General features: G+C 38.9%; 1 protein-coding gene across 1 annotated transcript in view; it reads right to left on the reverse strand.

The window, feature by feature from the left end:
* The window catches only part of SCP2 (sterol carrier protein 2), a 146201-nt gene that overhangs the window by 56182 nt on the left and 72523 nt on the right, over positions 1-17496 (reverse strand). The window contains exons 8-11 of the mRNA XM_066269172.1: positions 16989-17075; positions 15723-15873; positions 10959-11106; positions 7653-7760 (exon numbers count right to left, since the gene is read on the reverse strand). Of these exons, the coding sequence (XP_066125269.1) occupies positions 7653-7760; positions 10959-11106; positions 15723-15873; positions 16989-17075 (494 nt within the window). The remainder of the gene's footprint in view (positions 1-7652; positions 7761-10958; positions 11107-15722; positions 15874-16988; positions 17076-17496) is intronic.

Consider the following 17496-nt stretch of genomic DNA (forward strand, 5'->3'; position numbering starts at 1 on the left):
TAACAGACATTTCACTGAGTGAAAGAAGCCAGACGCAAAAAGAGTATATATACATTATATGATTCCATTTATATGAAGTTCTAGGATCAGTCAAACTAATCTTATGATGAGAGAAGTAAAAAAGTCTTAGCCTGGTTAGAGGACAGGGGTTGGATAATGGAAGTATTTGAGAGAAGCCAGGGGATTTAGTGGAAATAGACACAATGGAACTTTCTGGAGTGATGGAAATGTATACCTTGTTTTAGCTGGTAATGACATAGATGTATACAACTGTCAAAACCAGTCATCCAATTAAAGTTTACAATTAAATGGCTTTTAGTATATTCCCAGATATGTGCAATCATAACCATAATCTATTTGAGAACGTATTTATTATCTCAGAAAGAAATCCAACTCTTTAGCTATCACTCTCTCACCTCCCCCAGTCCTAAGCAACTACTAATCCACTTTCTGTTTTTATAGATTTACCTATTCTGGACATTTCATATAAATAGAATCATAGATGTGGTCTTTTCTGACTACTTTTTTCACTTAGCAAAATGTTTTCAAGGTTCATCTATGTGTAGCATAGATGAATCCTTCATTTCTTTTATGGCCGAAGAATATTCCATTTTATGAATATACCACATTTTTGTTTGCCCGTGCATCAGCTGATTGACAGACACCTGGGTTTTTCCCACCTTTTGGCTATTATAAATAATGTTACAAACAACTGTGTAGAAGACTGTAATTTTATCATGTAACTGCATTTTATCATAAGAAAATTATATACCTCAATTTTAAGAAAGAATATGAATATGAAAAATTATCTTGTTACTACCAAACATTATTTCTGAGTATTTTGGTGGGTGGCAGGAGACAAATATCTCAGAATGGCAAACAAGCCAATTATCATACAAATGTGCTTTCAGAGAAGAAAAAAAATTGTATGTCAATGAAAGCAACTAACTGAAATGTCACATTCATCTCCAGAAACAGAAGTGTCCTGTATGAGAGCAAGGAAGCTGTCTGAAAGGAATGTGTAAATCACGGTCCTCAAACCCAAACATAATGTGTCAGGGCCTCAGTGACCATACCATAGAATTATTTACTATCCCCTGACTTCCCTATGTCCCATTAGCAACAAAATCAACACTGAAGTATGACCTAAGTCTTTTGATGGATAAAGGGAACAGTTTAGTCTCTTTACCAAAGGCAGAAAAATAGTTCAAAAATAATGTCTGTGTAGCACTGGGCACAATATTTCCGTGGAGATATAGATGCCGTGCAGCTGTCATGCCAGAAGGAAAATTATTTTCTCTACAAATTAAAGAATGTTCTTTTCCTGAAATGGTTATAAATTATTTTTCATACTGTGAAACAAAACAGGGCTGAAGCACCAGCAGCAAATATAATGGCATCCGGAGAGTGCTGGTAATTACTCAGTTCTCACTCTGTTTTGGGACTCTGCTATACACTTTACATACATGTATTTCCTAATTTAATCCACACAACAATCCTACTAAGTAGATTTTCTTCCTATTTTACAAATTAAAAAAAAAGCAAGGATCACAAAGCTACAGTATATACAATGAAAAGTCTAAGATCAGACCCAAGGCTTCATTCAACAGAACACATACCTGCAGTTGAGGTGCCACCCCCACATATCGCTTTCCAATCACAGCCACTACTCCTAGAAGTTTATCTGCAACATTGACGCTACTTTCTCATTTCTAATTATGTCCAAACTCCCATGTGCTTCCATGCAAAACATTTGGCTAAAATTGCTCCAAGATTGCCAATATGCTAATTATGACTTCATAATAGCCAAATCCAAAAGCCACCTCTCACTCTTTACTCAGCTAATTTTTCTGGCCTGATCTCTTTTGAAACAGTCTCCTACCCTAGATAACTGACCATTTCTTCCTAGAATTCTCTCTCTCTTTTTTTACAGAGACAGAGAGAGTCAGAGAGAGGGATAGATAGGGACAGACAGACAGGAATGGAGAGAGATGAGAAGCATCAAACCATTAGTTTTTCGTTGCAACACCTTAGTTGTTCATTGATTGCTTTCTCGCATGTCCTTTGACCATGGGCCTTCAGCAGACCGAGTGACCCCTTGCTTAAGCCTGCGACCTTGGGTTCAAGCTGGTGAGCCCTGCTCAAACCAGATGAGCCCCGTGCTCAAGCTGGTGACCTCAGGGTCTCGAACCTAGGTTCTCCGCATCCCAGTCCAACGCTCTATCCACTGTGCCACCGCCTGGTCAGGCTCTTCTCATAATTCTTGAACATCTCTTTTTCTCTATCTATATCTTTAATTTTTATATCCCCTAGGGTTTTTAAAATTATTTATTTATTTATTCATTTTAGAGATGAGAAAGAGAGAGAGAGAGAGAGGTTAGGGGGGGAGGAGCAGGAAGTATCAACTCCCATATGTGCCTTGACAGGGCAAGCCCAGAGTTTTGAACCAGCAACCTCAGCATTCTAGGTCGATGCTTAATCCACTGCGCCATCACAGGTCAGGCTCCCCTAGGGTTTTATCCTTTATTTGCTAATATAGTATTCCATACAGTATTTCCTCTGATTAAGCAGCTTATTTAGCCTCAATAAATGAAATGCAGAAATGGACTCCTGCTTACAGCATTCACTTAACATGTATTCTATCGCCTGAAACAGTTGAGCTGATGGAATAACATAAAGGCCTTTTGAAGACTCCACAAGGGTGCTAGCAACACTTTGCGAGGCTAGGGTAATATCACCCAGAACAGGAACATGCTCTGAATCCATAATGCTGTTTCCCCACAGTCAGTATATGCAAGTCTCCTGGGAATCAAAGGACAGGAAAGGGACTGGCTCCTCTCACTATTATACCTACAGAACCACTAGCTAAAATTTACCTGCCATTCCTGAAACTTTAGCCTCTGCTGGTTTACAGGTCTTACCCACAACAATGGTACCACTGAACTAGAATCAGAAACTATGACCTGGCCTCTTTGGGCTCCTCATTATGCAGAACAAGCAAAGGAGGGGATGAACTGACTGGAGTGATTGACCTTGATTACCATGAGAATACTGGGTGGCCACTACATAATGAGGACAAAAAGGATCAGCGTGGACCCAAAAGATACTAGTGAGTGTCTCTTATATTCCCATGTCTTTCTTTTTTTTTTTTTTAAGCAAGAGAAAATAACCAAATTTAATACCTATGTAATGGGAACTCCAAATATGTGGTTCAGAGACCCTACATGCACAAGAGGATCTCCCACATCTTATAGTAAAGGTTAGCAAAACCTATACAAAACCCAGAAGCAGGACTGCTGATGGCACCGACTGTTCAGGAAGGAAGGTTTGCATCATACCACCAAATACGGAACTATGAATAAGTACCTGCTACAGGCAAAGAAAATAAGGAATGGGTGGCCCTGGCTGGATAGTTCAGTTGGCTAAAGCATCATCCCCATAGGCCAAGGCTGTGGGTCCAATTCCCATTCATGGCACACACAAGTATCAACCAAAGAATGCATGGAGAAGGGGGACTATGAATCAATGTTTCTTTCTCTCTCTTTCTGAAATCAATAAATAAACATTTTAAAAAGAAATAAGGAATGAGTAGTAGAAGAAGGAATTATAAATACCGAGTATAACTATCTACAAGTTTCAGAAATCAAGACTTTATTATAAGTGACAAGGCAGCAGAAAAAGGACTTTAATAGTTTAATAGAGCCTGACCAGGCAGTGGCGCAGTGGATAGAGCATCGGACTGGGACTCAGAGGACCCAGGTTCTAGACCCCGAGGTCACCAGCTTGAGCCCAAGGTCGCTGGCTAGATCAAGGGGTCACTCAGTCTGCTGTAGCCCGGTCAAGGCACATATGAGAAAGCAATCAGTGAACAACTGAACTAAAGTGCTGCAATGAAGAACTGATGCTTCTCATCTCTCTCCCTTCCTATCTATCTGTCCCATTCTGTCCCTCTCTCTGACTCTCTGTCTCTGTCACACACAAAAAAATAGTTTAATAGGACTATCTTCTTTCCTTTGACATAAATATCTTTGTATATATTAGCCAAATTATTTTCATTTTCCTCTCTTCCATGACTTATCATCTAACATAAATATGTTAATAGAGACCGACTTCTTCTAAAAACACAATTAATTTTTTAGACCAATTTTAGGTCCATAGAAAAATTTAATGGAAAGTACAGAGAGGTCTCACATAGTCCTTTCTCCAGCACATGCATAGCTTCCCCCATTACCAACATCACACCCAAGATGGCTAAACTTATGACAATTGAGGAACCTGTAATGACACATCCTTCCCACCTGAAGTCCACAGTTTACATTAGGGTTGACTCTTGGTGTTGTACATTCTATGTGTAACATATAGAAAACATTATAGTTTATCGCATTATTCATCGCAGTTTCATTGCCCTAAAAATCCTCTGCCTATTCATCCCTCCCTCTCCTCTAATCCCTGATCTCCTTACTGTTTCCATATTTTTGCCTATTCTAGAATGTCATCTAGTTGAAATGACACAGTATATAACCTTTTCAGTTTGGTTATTTTCACTGAGAAATATGCACTTAAGGTTTCTTCATGTCTTTTTTTTAATTTTTAATTCAAATATAAATGATATACAACATATTAGTTTCAGGAATACAAAACAGTGAGTCAGTATCTGTATATATATGAGAAATGATCATCACAATACATCTAGGTAACCTCTCCCTGTTTTTTCATCACTTGATAGCTGGGTCTTCTGTGTCCCAGTCCAATGCTCTATCCACTGCGCCACTGTCTGGTCAGGCTCTATTAAACTATTAAAGTCCTTTTTCTGCTGCCTTGTCACTTATATTGTTTTAGTGCTGAATAATATTCTATTGTCTGGATGTACGTACAACAACAATTCGTTCATTCACCTACGAAAGGATATTTTGGTTGCCTCCAAGTTTTGGCAATTATGAATAAAGCTGCTATAAATATCCATGTGTAGGTTTTTTTTGGGGTTTTTTTGTTGTTGTTTTTTACAGAGAGACAGAGAGAGAGAGTCAGAGATAGGAACAGACAGATAGGAACGAAGAGAGATGAGAAGCATTAATCATTAGTTTTTTGTTGCGACATCTTAGTTGTTCATTGATTGCTTTCTCATATGTGCCTTGACCATGGGCCTACAGCAGACTGAATAGCCCCTTGCTGAAGCCAGAGACCTTGGGTCCAAGCTGGTAAGCTTTGCTCAAACCAGATGAGCCCGCACTCAAGCTGGTGACCTCGGGGTCTTGAACCTGGGTCCTCCATGTCCCAGTCCGACGTTCTATCCACTGCGCCACCGCCTGGTCAGGTTCCATGTGTAGGTTTTATGTGGACATAGACTTAAACTCTTTTATGTAAAATGTCAAAGAACATAACTGCTGAATCATATGACAGGAGAACACTTGGCTTTGTCAGAAACTGCCAGCATTTGGTGTTGTCAGCAGTTGGTATTTAGACAGACACTGTAATAGGGGTACAGTGGTAGCTCATTGCTGTTTTAATTCACAACCCTCTATGATGTTGAGAATTTTTCTGTATACTTATTTGCCATCTATATATGAGGTGTCTACTTGGGTCTTTGCTATTTTTTAATTATTTTGTTTTCTTATTGTTTACTTTTAAGAATGGAGCTGGAAAAAGGCAGGTAGTATTAGAACAAGTTCAGAGGGCCACAAAGCTTGCTGTTCTTACAGATTCAGCTATTTGTTTTACTGTATTTTAGATTTTTTTTCAGCTATTTGTTTTTAATAAATATTCACCTAGATTGTTTTAAGCCTTTGTTAATTTCCATAGTTCTGGAAAAAGCTCATCTTGACAATTTTTGCCAGTGTTCTTGGTACTTTACACAGGAGAGGATTTTCAGATGCTGTTCTTTTGCCACTCCCGGTGACATCATTCTCATTCTCTTCATTTTTAGATTTCTCTGAGAGATTAGATTGCTTAAAGCAATAATAATAATAGTATGTTGTAGAGTACATGATATATTTAGAAGTACATGTATCAGAAAAAAAATTAAAAGTACATGTATGTCAATAACAGCACAAAGGAGCCTGACCAGTGATGGTGCAGTCAGTGGCAGATTAAGGTCGGTTGAGGCCCCGGGCGCAAAAGAAAACATTGGGCCCCTTAAAAAAGAGAGAGAGAGACAGAGAAAATAAAAATACATGTTAACCATATTTTTAAATCAATAAAAAATATTATGTACTATTAATGTTAAAACTGCACATATGAAACCAAACTTGGGGTCATTAGAAAAAAGTGTCAAGTTGGGATTTTGTGGGGCCCTTCAGAAGTCGGAGCCCAGTTAAATCTGCCTTGGTGCCCCTGCAGTTAAATCCGCCTCTGGGCGCAGTGGATAGAGCACTGGCCTGGGATGATGGGGTATCAGGTTTGAAACCCCAAGGTCATCAGCTTGAGCGTGGGCTCACCAGCTTGAGTGCAGGGTTGCCAGCTTGAGCAGGGATCATTGACATGATCTCACAGTTGCTGGCTTGAGCCCAAGGTCGCTAGCTTGAGCAAGGGGTCACTCACTCTGCTATAGCCCCCAGGTCAAGGCACACATGAGAAGCAATGAATGAACAACTAAAATGCCACAACTACAAGTTGATGCTTCTCATCTCTCTCCCTTCCTGTCTCTCTGTCTTTTCTTTCTCTCAAAAACAAACAAAAAATAGCACAAAGGAAAAGAGGGGGGTTAATGAAAATATTCTGTTGTAAAAATCACTTACACTATATGTGAAGTGGTATACTATTATTTGAAGGTAGACTATGATAAATTAAAGATCATATTGTAAATCCTAGAGTAACTATTAAAGAACAAGAAAAAGAAATAATCCAATACAAGAGAGAAAATGAAATACTAAAAATTGCCTAGTTAGTAACAAGATAGCATGATAAAGGAACCAAAGAACAGACAAGACAAAAAACAAATAGCAAGGTAGCACATTATATTCCAATTATGTGTGTACACATATTTTACTAGCTATCTCTCTAACTCTCCATCTATCCATGTACATCTATTTTCTCTAATAAATTATAGCTTACTAAAATTAGTGATAAACAGAAATAAACAAAAATTAACTGCTATAATGAATACACTATTAATTTTAACATCTCTATTTTGGTATCTGAGAATTTATAAAAATTTTACTTAATTCATATATAAGACAATATGGAAAATATAAAACTTATCTATAAAAAAATAAGACCCAGAATTTTAATGCTAACTTATTTTGGAAGTTTCTGCCCTGGCCTGATAGCTCAGTTGGTTAGAGCATCATCCCAAAGCTCAGAAGTTGCCGGTTTGATTCTTGGTCAGGGCACATACAGGTCTAGCCAGATCTCTATTTGGAAATATCTTGTTAAGTTGTACACATACCTGAAAATAATCAAACTTTAAAAAACATAAATTATTGAATTTAGAATGTCTACTAATTCAATTTCTCATCAATTAATCAAGATCACTGAAGTATATTGTACTTAAAGGAAAATAAAAAATAGTGTAGCTAAACAATCATTTAAAGCACTGGCTACCAAGTTCAGAGAATACAATCTTTCATTCCAATCTTTCATTCAAATCAATGACTAATTATTCACACTTATGCCAAATGATAACAAAACTGTGTGAGTTATATGTGCAGTATTACCTGTAGCTCCAAGTGGGTGTCCCTTTGAAATCAATCCACCACTAGGATTTATGACCCATTTTCCTCCATAAGTATTATCTCCTCTATCAACCAGTTTCCCACCTTGTCCTATAGGAGAAAAAATACATTCACAAATGTTAAAAATAACATTGGAACAAATGATGTTTTTTAAACCTCCATATAGTTAAAAATTTCTTACAGCAAACATGTCTTAATAGCTCAAACTAACATCAAATTGATATAAACACATCTAAAAATTAGGTAATAAATATTGAGCAATAAAGGCTTATATTTTCAGAACACCTCCTACATGAAACAAAGCACTTACTAATTCCTAACAGCTCTCTGGCTCCAAAATAGCTACAGATATAATAGAGATTCAGAGAACCAAAAGAAAAGAATTGAAATGGATATAATACTGTAACTTAATCATATCAGCTTTAAAAATTCATAGTTTTGCCAAAATGTATTCATTTCCCTATGTTTTCAACTGTACTCTGATTCACTATAAAAATATTTTAAATAAACAGTAAGAGGAAAAGGGACAGGAAATAAATGAACACTTTATGAAATAAAGGAAAATGGCTGAAAATACTGCAAAGCCATAAATATAATAAGCTTTTTAAAAAGAAAATAATTACATCATATGCTTAGCAATTCTGACATTCCTATAAATTCTCATGACATTTTTCCAGGTGGCAAAGAAGCAAACAAAATTGCATGCACTATATTGCATGTACATATTTTTCCAGATAAAATTTCTAATAAAGTAACAAGAGGTGAAATCTCCAAACAATAATAACGGTTGTCAGAGACAGCTAAAGCTTTTAAGCACTTGCTCTGTATCAGGCCTTGTTCTAATTATTTTACATATATCTACATAATTTTATTCTCAAATCTATAAGATATAATTAACATGTAACATTATATTAGTTTCAGGTGTACAACATAATAGTTCCATATTTGTCTATATTGTGAAATAATCACAGTAAATCTAGCTAACATCCATCACCAAAGGTACTTACAAAATTTATTTTTCTTATGAGAATTTTTAAGATTTAAACGCTTAGCAGCTTTCAAACACACAATACAGTATTATTAACTATAGCTGTGTAGTTAACCATTTTTGTTATGTATACCACGTAATGTAGTTGGACATTACCGCCCATGACCTATTTTATAACTGGAAGTTGTACACTTTGACTCCCTTCATTCATTTTGCCCAACCCCCACCCATCGATCCTCACAACCACCAATGTGTTCTGTGTATATATGACCTTGGGTTTGGGGGGTTTTATTTTTCAGATTCCATAAAGTGAGATCTCATATAAGGAAGATCATATGGTATTTATCTTTCTCTAACTTATTTCACTTAGCATAATGCACTCAAGGTCCATCCATGTGGTACAAATAGCAAGATTTTCATTCTTTTTTGTGATTGAATAATATTCCACTAACCAATACCATTACTAAAACAAAAAGGCAAGCCACAGCCTGGGAGAAAATGATCACAATATTCACATATCAGACAAATGACTTGTATCCAGAATATATATATATTTTTTTCATATATTCTTACAATTCCATAAAGAAGGCAAAAAACCTAATAATCAAAGGGTAAAAGTTCTGAACTTTTACAAAAGAAGATATATGGTCTGACCTGTGGTGGCACAGTGAATAAAACATCAACCTGGAATGCTAGGGTCGCCAGTTCGAAACCCTGGGCTTGTCCAGTCAAGGCACATATGAGAAGAGAAGCAACTACGAGTAGATGCTTCCTGCTCCTCCCCAACCCCTTTCTCTCTCTCTTTCCTCTCCTCTCTCTAAAATATTAATAACTACCCTGACCGGTTGGCTCAGTGGTACAGCGTCGGCCTGGCGTGCAGGAGTCCCAGGTTCAATTCCCGGCCAGAGCACACAGGAGAGGCGCCCATCTGCTTCTCCACCCCTCCCCCTCTCTTTTCTCTCTGTCTCTCTCTTCCCCTCCCACAGCCAAGGTTCCACTGGAGCAAAGTTTGCCTAGGCAGTGAGGATGGCTCCATGGCCTCTGCCTCAGGTGCTAGAATGGCTCTGATTGCGGCAGAGTGACACCCCAGATGGGCAGAGCATTGCCCCCTGTTGGGCGTGCCGGGTGGATCCCAGTCGGGCGCATGCGGGAGTCTGTCTGACTGCCTCCCGTTTCCAGCTTTTGAAAAATACAAAAAAAAAATTAATAACTAAAATCTTAAAAAAAAAAAGATATATGAATGACCAATATGCACATGAAAAGATGCTAACACCATTAGTCATCAGAGACATGCAAATTAAAATGAAAATAAGACACATAAAAAAACTGATGCCACTTGCCTGTGGTGGCACAGTGGATAAGAGAGTCGTTATGGAATGCTGATGTCCCTGGTTCAAAACCCTGGGCTTGCCATATGACAAGCAATGAACAACTAAAGTGAAGCAACTATGATTTGATACTTCTAAATCAATAAATAAAATCTTTAAAAAAACAAAAAACTGATCCTATCAAGAATTGGTAAGGATGTGAAACAACTAATACTCTCATATACTGCAGGAAGTAGTGAAAAATGATACAACCACATTAGAAATGAAAAAAAAAAAAAGAATGCTCCAGATTCCACAAACTAGTTTTTCCTTTTTCCTTTCTGTATATCTTTATTCAAACACATTTGAAATAGTTTTTCTTTCAAATGTATTTGAACAGTAATTTTTTTTTTCTGAAGTGAGAAGCAGAGAGGCAAATACAGACTCCCACATGCGCCCGTCTGGGATCCACCTGGCATGTCCACCAGGGGCGATGCCCTGCTCATCTGGGCTGTTGCTCCATTGCAACTGGACCATTCTAGCACCTGAGACAGAGGCCATGGAGCCATCCTCAGTGCCTGGGGCCAACTTTGCTCCAATGGAACCTTGGCTGTGGGAGGGGAAGAGAGAGATAGAGAGAAAGGAGAAGGGTAAGGGTAGAAAAGCAGATGGGCGCTTCTGATGTGTGCCCTGGCCGGGAATCAAACCTGGGACTTCCACATTGAATTATATATTTTTTTCCACTTAACAGAACATTGTAAGTACCCTTCATTTACATAGCACAAATTATTTGTACACTGTTATCTTGGTGTTGGTATTGTCCAAGACTACAAGTTCTAAAAAGTCCAGTATCAAGATAGCTTACAATTCCTTTGTACAATGTGGCAGAGCCAACATGAAGGGAAAATCAATTAACAAATACTTTTGTTTAATGGTAAAAATAAAATTTTCTCAGAGAAACTAAGTTAATACTCATCTCATGAAAGATACTACCTTCTGGACAGAGTCTCAAGGCTTCATAAGTAAGGAGCTCGTTGCAAGAAAAGCAATCATGAAGTTCTATTACATCAATATCATTTGGTCCCAGGCCAGATTTATCATAGCACCTTCTGGCAGCTTCTTTACTCAGATCATAGCCAACCTAAAACCAAAATCATATATAAATAAATTAAGGGCATCAAAACTGGAGCCTGACCAGGCGGTGGCACAGTGGATAGGCGTCGGACTGGGATGAGGAGGACACACGTTTGAGATCCCGAGGTCACCAGCTTGAGCGCAGGCTCATTTGGTTTGAGCAAAAAGCTCACCAGCTTGGACCCAAGGTCGCTGGCTCAAGCAAGGGGTTACTTGGTCTGCTGAAGGCCCATGGTCAAGGCACATATGAGAAAGCAATCAATGAACAACTAAAGTGTCACAACGAAAAACTGATGATTAATGCTTCTCATCTCTCTCTCAGTACCTGTCTGTCTGTCCCTATCTATCCCTCTCTGACTCTCTCTCTGTCCCTGTAAAAAAAGAAAACAAACAAACAAAAAAACCCAAAAAAAACTCTTTAAAAAGAACTGGAATGTAAGAGATTAATATGTATAAGCTGGCTCTGACAGTGTAGCTCAGTTGGTTAGAGTGTCATCCCATACGCCAAGGTTGTGGGTTTGATCCTCGGTCAGGGCACATACAAGAAGTAACCAATGAATATATAAATAAGTGAAACAACAAATTAATCTTTCTCTCTTTCTCTCTCTTTCCTTTCCTCTCTCTCTCTCAAATCATTAAAAAAATAAATAAAAACAAAGAAAAAAATACATATAAGCTTAACAGAGGAGAATTGACCACATATATTGAAATATCTGCGATTCTATATTACACAGAAAGTCCAAATAAAAGGATATCCAGGAGGGAAAATATATATATATTAAATCTGGTACTATAGGCCCTGGCCGGTTGGCTCAGTGGTAGAGTTTCGGCCTGGCGTGTAGGAGTCCCGGGTACGATTCCCGGCCAGGGCACACAGGAGAAGCACCCATCTGCTTCTCCACCCCTCCTCCTCTCCTTCCTCTCTGTCTTTTCCCCTCCCACAGCCGAAGCTCCATTGGAGCAAAGTTTGCCTGGGTGCTGAGGATGGCTCTGTGGCCTCTGCCTCAGGCACTAGAATGGCTCTGATTGCGGCAGAGCGACGCCCCAGAGGGGCAGAGCATCGTCCCCTGGTGGGCATGCCGAGTGGATCCCGGTCAGGCGCATGCAGGAGTCTGTCTAACTGACTCCCCGTTTCCAACTTAAGAAAAATAAAAAAACAGAACAAAAAAAAACCTGGTACTATAAAGGACAGAATTTTAAATAAGATATATAAAAAAGAATTTATAATTCTTCAGACCATATGTTAAATCACAAAAACTATCAATCTACAATGTGTAGTTGTGGTAAACAGGTTAAAGAGATTTAGCAACATCATTATGATTCAGATATACTGAAAAATAATAGAATTTTTTATATGAAAATAATCACCGCCTGACCAGGCGGTGGCGAAGTGGATAAAGCGTCAGACTGGGATGCGGAGGACCCAGGTTCGAGACCCTGAGGTCATCAGCTTGAGCACGGGCTCATCTGGTTTGAGCAAAAGCTCACCAGCTTGGACCCAAGGTTGCTGGCTTGAGCAAGGGGTTACTCGATCTGCTGTAGCCCCACAGTCAAGGCACATATGAGGAAGCAATCAATGAACAACTAAAGTGCCACAATGAAAAACTGATGATTGATGCTTTTCATCTCTCTGCATTCCTGTCTGTCTATCCCTCTCTCTGACTCATGTGCTGTCTCTGAAAATAAATAAATAAATAAATAATCTTGTAGAAGATCATATGGGATTCAAAACACTTTTTCAAATATCCATGCTCTTAAACCTCTTTGGTCTCAGATAATAACATGCAAACTAAACTTTTCTCCAAAGAATAAAACAGTGGCATAGTGGGAAACGTACTATAATCAGAAAACCTACGTATAAGTTCCACCTCTACCACACCCCAGCATCCTACCTAGCTTTGTGATCCTGGGCAAATTATAGGGACATTTTCAAATTCAAAACATTGGTGTAAAATCACTTGGTAAATTGTAGCTTAGCATGATTGTTTAGGTATATGCATAAATATATATATATGTATACACAAACACACACACACACTATATATGTATATATACTGCTCACAAACATTAGGGGATCAGGGAACATACAGATACTCCAATCTTTCTGCCTTTGTATAGTGCATTTTCACCAATGAAATAAAAGTTGGTTTTGCATCTCATTTGCATAATCGAACAATTTTCTTTGACTTGTTTGGCTTTTCTGATGTTCTTGTTTAATAAAATAAAAAATAAAATGCTTCTTTTTTTATCACTTCATATTCATTTTGAAATATCCCCTAGGCCTGACCTGTGGTGGCGCAGTGGATAAAGCATTGACCTGGAATGCTGAGGTCGCTGGTTCGAAACCTGGGTTTACCTGGTCAAGGCACATATGGAAGTTGATGCTTCCTGCTCCTCTCCCCTTACTCTCTCTCTCTCTCTCTCTCTCTTTCTCTCTCTCTCTCTCTTCTAAAATGAATAAATAAAAATAATTTATAAAAAAAAAGAAATATCCCCTAATTTGTGAGCAGTATATGTGTGCATATATCTTCACATATTAAACTAACTCTAGATCTGAATTCTCATCTTTTTTTACATCCTCCATTTTATACTAAATATTCATTCAGAATTTTTGAAGAATCAAAAATATTTCCTGAGGCCCTGGCCGGTTGGCTCAGCGGTAGAGCGTTGGCCTGGCGTGCGGGGGACCCAGGTTCGATTCCCAGCCAGGGCACATAGGAGAAGCACCCATTTGCTTCTCCACCCCCACCCCCTCCTTCCTCTCTGTCTCTCTCTTCCCCTCCCGCAGCCAAGGCTCCATTGGAGCAAAGATGGCCTGGGCGCTGGGGATGGCTCCTTGGCCTCTGCCCCAGGCGCTAGAGTGGCTCTGGTCGCGGCAGAGTGATGCCCCGGAGGGGCAGAGCATCGCCCCCTGGTGGGCAGAGCGTCGCCCCTGGTGGGCGTGCCGGGTGGATCCCGGTCGGGCGCATGTGGGAGTCTGTCTGTCTCTCCCCGTTTCCAGCTTCAGAAAAATACAAAAAAATAAAAAATAAAAAAAAAAAAATAAAATAAAAATATTTCCTGAGCCCTGGCCAGGTAGCTCAGTTGGTTAGAGCATTGGCCCAATACACCAAGGTTGCAGGTTTGATCCTGGTGAGGGCACATAGGAGAATCAACCAATGAATGCATAAATAATGGAACAACAAATCAATCAATCAATCACTCTTTTTCTCCTTTCTCCTCCCTCTAAAATCAATAAATTTTTTTAAAAATTAAAAAAAAAGTTCCCTGAAAATATCTTTGTTTTTCCCTTAACTCTGTAAGATTGGAGTTCTGAGCATATTTAGTCAACACAAAATCAAAATAAACAGCATGCCTAGTTAGTTAAAAGTTATGATATAATGATGCATGGCTCTATCACAGGAAGCATGTTCTCATTAGTTATTTTCCCCTAACAGATTCTTTTTTTTTAGTGAGAGACAGAGGCAGAGACAGAGACAGGAAGGGAGAGATGAGAAGCATCAACTTCTAGTTGCAGCACTTTAGTTATTCATTAATTGCCTGACCAGGCGGTGGCGCAGTGGATAGAGCGTTGGACTGGGATACGGAGGACCCAGGTTCAAGACCCTGTGGTCGCCAGCTTGAGCGCGGGTTCATCTGGTTTGAGCAAAGCTCACCAGCTTGGACCCAAGGTCACTGGCTCGAGCAAGGGGTTACTTGGTCTGCTGAAGGCCCACGGTCAAGGCACATATGAGAAAGCAATCAATGAACACCTAAGGTGTCGCAAGGAAAAACTGATGATTGATGCTTCTCATCTCTCTCTATTCCTGTCTGTCTGTCCCTATCTATCCCTCTCTCTGACTCTCTGTCTCTGTAAAAAAAAACAAAAAGAAAAACAAAAAAACCCAGACTGTTAGTTATTCATTAATTGTTTCTTATACATGCTTTGACCAGGGTGCTTCAGTCAAGCTAGTAACCCCTTGCTCAAGCCAGCAACTATGAGATCGTGTTGATCATCCCATGCTCAAGCTGATCATCCCATGCCCTGCACTCAAACCAGTGATCTTGGAGTTCTGAATCTGGGACCTTGGGGTTCCAGGGTCAACACTCTATCTACTGTGCCATCACTGTCAAGCTCCTCTAACAAATTCTTAAGGATGGATTAGATTTTCTTTTCTTTTATTTAAGTGAGAGGAGGGGAGATAGTAAGACAGACTTCTGCATGTGCCCCAACCAGGATCCACCCAGAAACCTCCTTCTAGGGCCAATGGTGGAATCAATCAAGCTATTTTTAGTGCCTGGGGCCCAAGCTTGAACCAACTAAGCTATCCTAGCACCTGGGGGTGGTGCTCAAACCAATAAAGCCACTGGCTGTGGGATGGGAAGAGGGAGAGAAGGGGGAAAGGGAAGGGGAGAGAAGCAGATGGTCACTTTTCTCGTGTGCCCTGACTGGGAATCAAACCCAGGATGTCCATATGCCGGCCCAACGCTCTATCCACTGAGATATTGGCCAGGGCCAATATTAGATTTTCTAGACCGTTTTTCAAGTAAATTATATCCAGAACAAATATCAATATCATGTCACCTTGACATTTTAAAACAGAAATCCTTTGATTAATTAATAAAACAAAATCTTAAATATACCATTTTAATAATGCTATTTTCTTTAAATGAGCTTGGGAAATCAGTCACCATCTCCTGTGCCAGAATTTCCACAGCTTTGGATTGAAGGCCATGCTTCCATACAAATTCTTCACTAGCCAAAATTGCCGCTGCAGCACCATTTGAAGTGGGACTAAGAGAAAGTAAAAATAATTATTTACACCTGGTCAACCCCAATCCTAAGATTCAGACTAGGAGTTCTTTCTGGGAAGAAAGACTGAGTATGCTCAATGGTCACCAGATGGTCTTCTTTGTGATATCTACAGTTAAAACTTTCACATGCTTCCTATCTGAGGAGAAAACCTCCATCAAGAACTTAAATTCTGTTAGTCACTGATTGGTCTCTAAGAATCTCTCCCAAAACCTTCTTATTGCAAAAACTCTGGATTTGATTCTGTAGATACGTAAAGCATCTTCTGGTGACTTCTGAGGGGTATAATACAAGGTTATTCATTTCCCAGTACAATGAAGATTCTACATAGGCCTAACTATCTCCAACTCTACTAAATAAGTCAGCCTTGGAATCCTTTTTAAAACTGGGAAAGATGGAATAGAGAATACCAGAAAGTCCATGATGTGGTTAAGATTCCTGAGATATCTTCAAAATAGATCTCTTCCTTAGGGTAAGCTGTGGAGGGAGGTGGCGAACACAGAAGCCTTCCATGAGTTTAGCTGTACTTTTATAAATGAGTGTGCTCTCGTATTGCGACAGACTAAAGCTGACCCCATTTGTTCACTTGCATCCCAGCCAAGATCTCCAGGGCACAGTCTGGTGATAACTAGGCACAGGAGAGACCTAGGAAGCACTAACTCAGTATTCTAGGGGATAAATATTGTCAAGCAATTTTCAACAAGCAACTACTAACATTACTACGACTTTGATTTTTTTTCTTGTTTTATGTTTACTCTCAGATACTATGATAGAGTAAAATTTTCTACAATAGAAGTATACAGCAAAAAACCCAAAATGCTCAAGGGAAAAATCTTGGGACTCCACTAGCCTCCTAATTACATTTAAATTAATAAATATACTTAAAACAAAGTAGATAGAAGTCATCAGAAAAGGAATTAAAATATATAATTTTACAAGAGAAGAGATTCTAAGCAGAAGGAAGGAAGTTCTATAGAGACAGATACAGATACGGTAAAGATATACCCAAATACAAAGGCTAACCTAAGGGTTACCCAAGGTGGCGAGCTGGGGAGGGGGGCAGTTACTGCTTTTAAATATTAAAATGTTTTTCTTACCAACATTCTAAGATACTAAGAAAATCAAAAACTTTTCTAGATGCCATCACTTCATCCAAACTGTATTCCTTTTGGAACTGGGAATACCTAAATGAAAAACAAGTAGTTATAGAATGTTGGGTAGCAATTATAATATTTTGTTGAAGATGTTCAGGTCTAGAAGTTAAAGAGAGAATAATAGGTAAGTTATTCTTTTCACAACCAAAAGACAAGCTTTTATAAAGTCTCAACTTTTAATAAGTAAGTTGTCTGAATTGAATTTTTAAAAAATCCTAACTTCAAAACACTATATGCATCTTCAGAGCATTTTACCCCAAAGCAGCAGAATAAACACTCTTTCTAAAATACTACACTTGATCTTAGTCAAAAGTTCAAGAAGTGATGAGACATATTCTAGGATAGACCACATAAAACAAGTCTCAATAAACTTAAGAATGAAATCATGCCTGACTGGTGGTCACGTAGTGGATAGAGCATCGACCCAGGATGCTGAGGTCCCTAGTTCAAA

Source organism: Saccopteryx bilineata, chromosome 3, assembly GCF_036850765.1.
Source record: "Saccopteryx bilineata isolate mSacBil1 chromosome 3, mSacBil1_pri_phased_curated, whole genome shotgun sequence".
NCBI lineage: Eukaryota > Metazoa > Chordata > Mammalia > Chiroptera > Emballonuridae > Saccopteryx > Saccopteryx bilineata.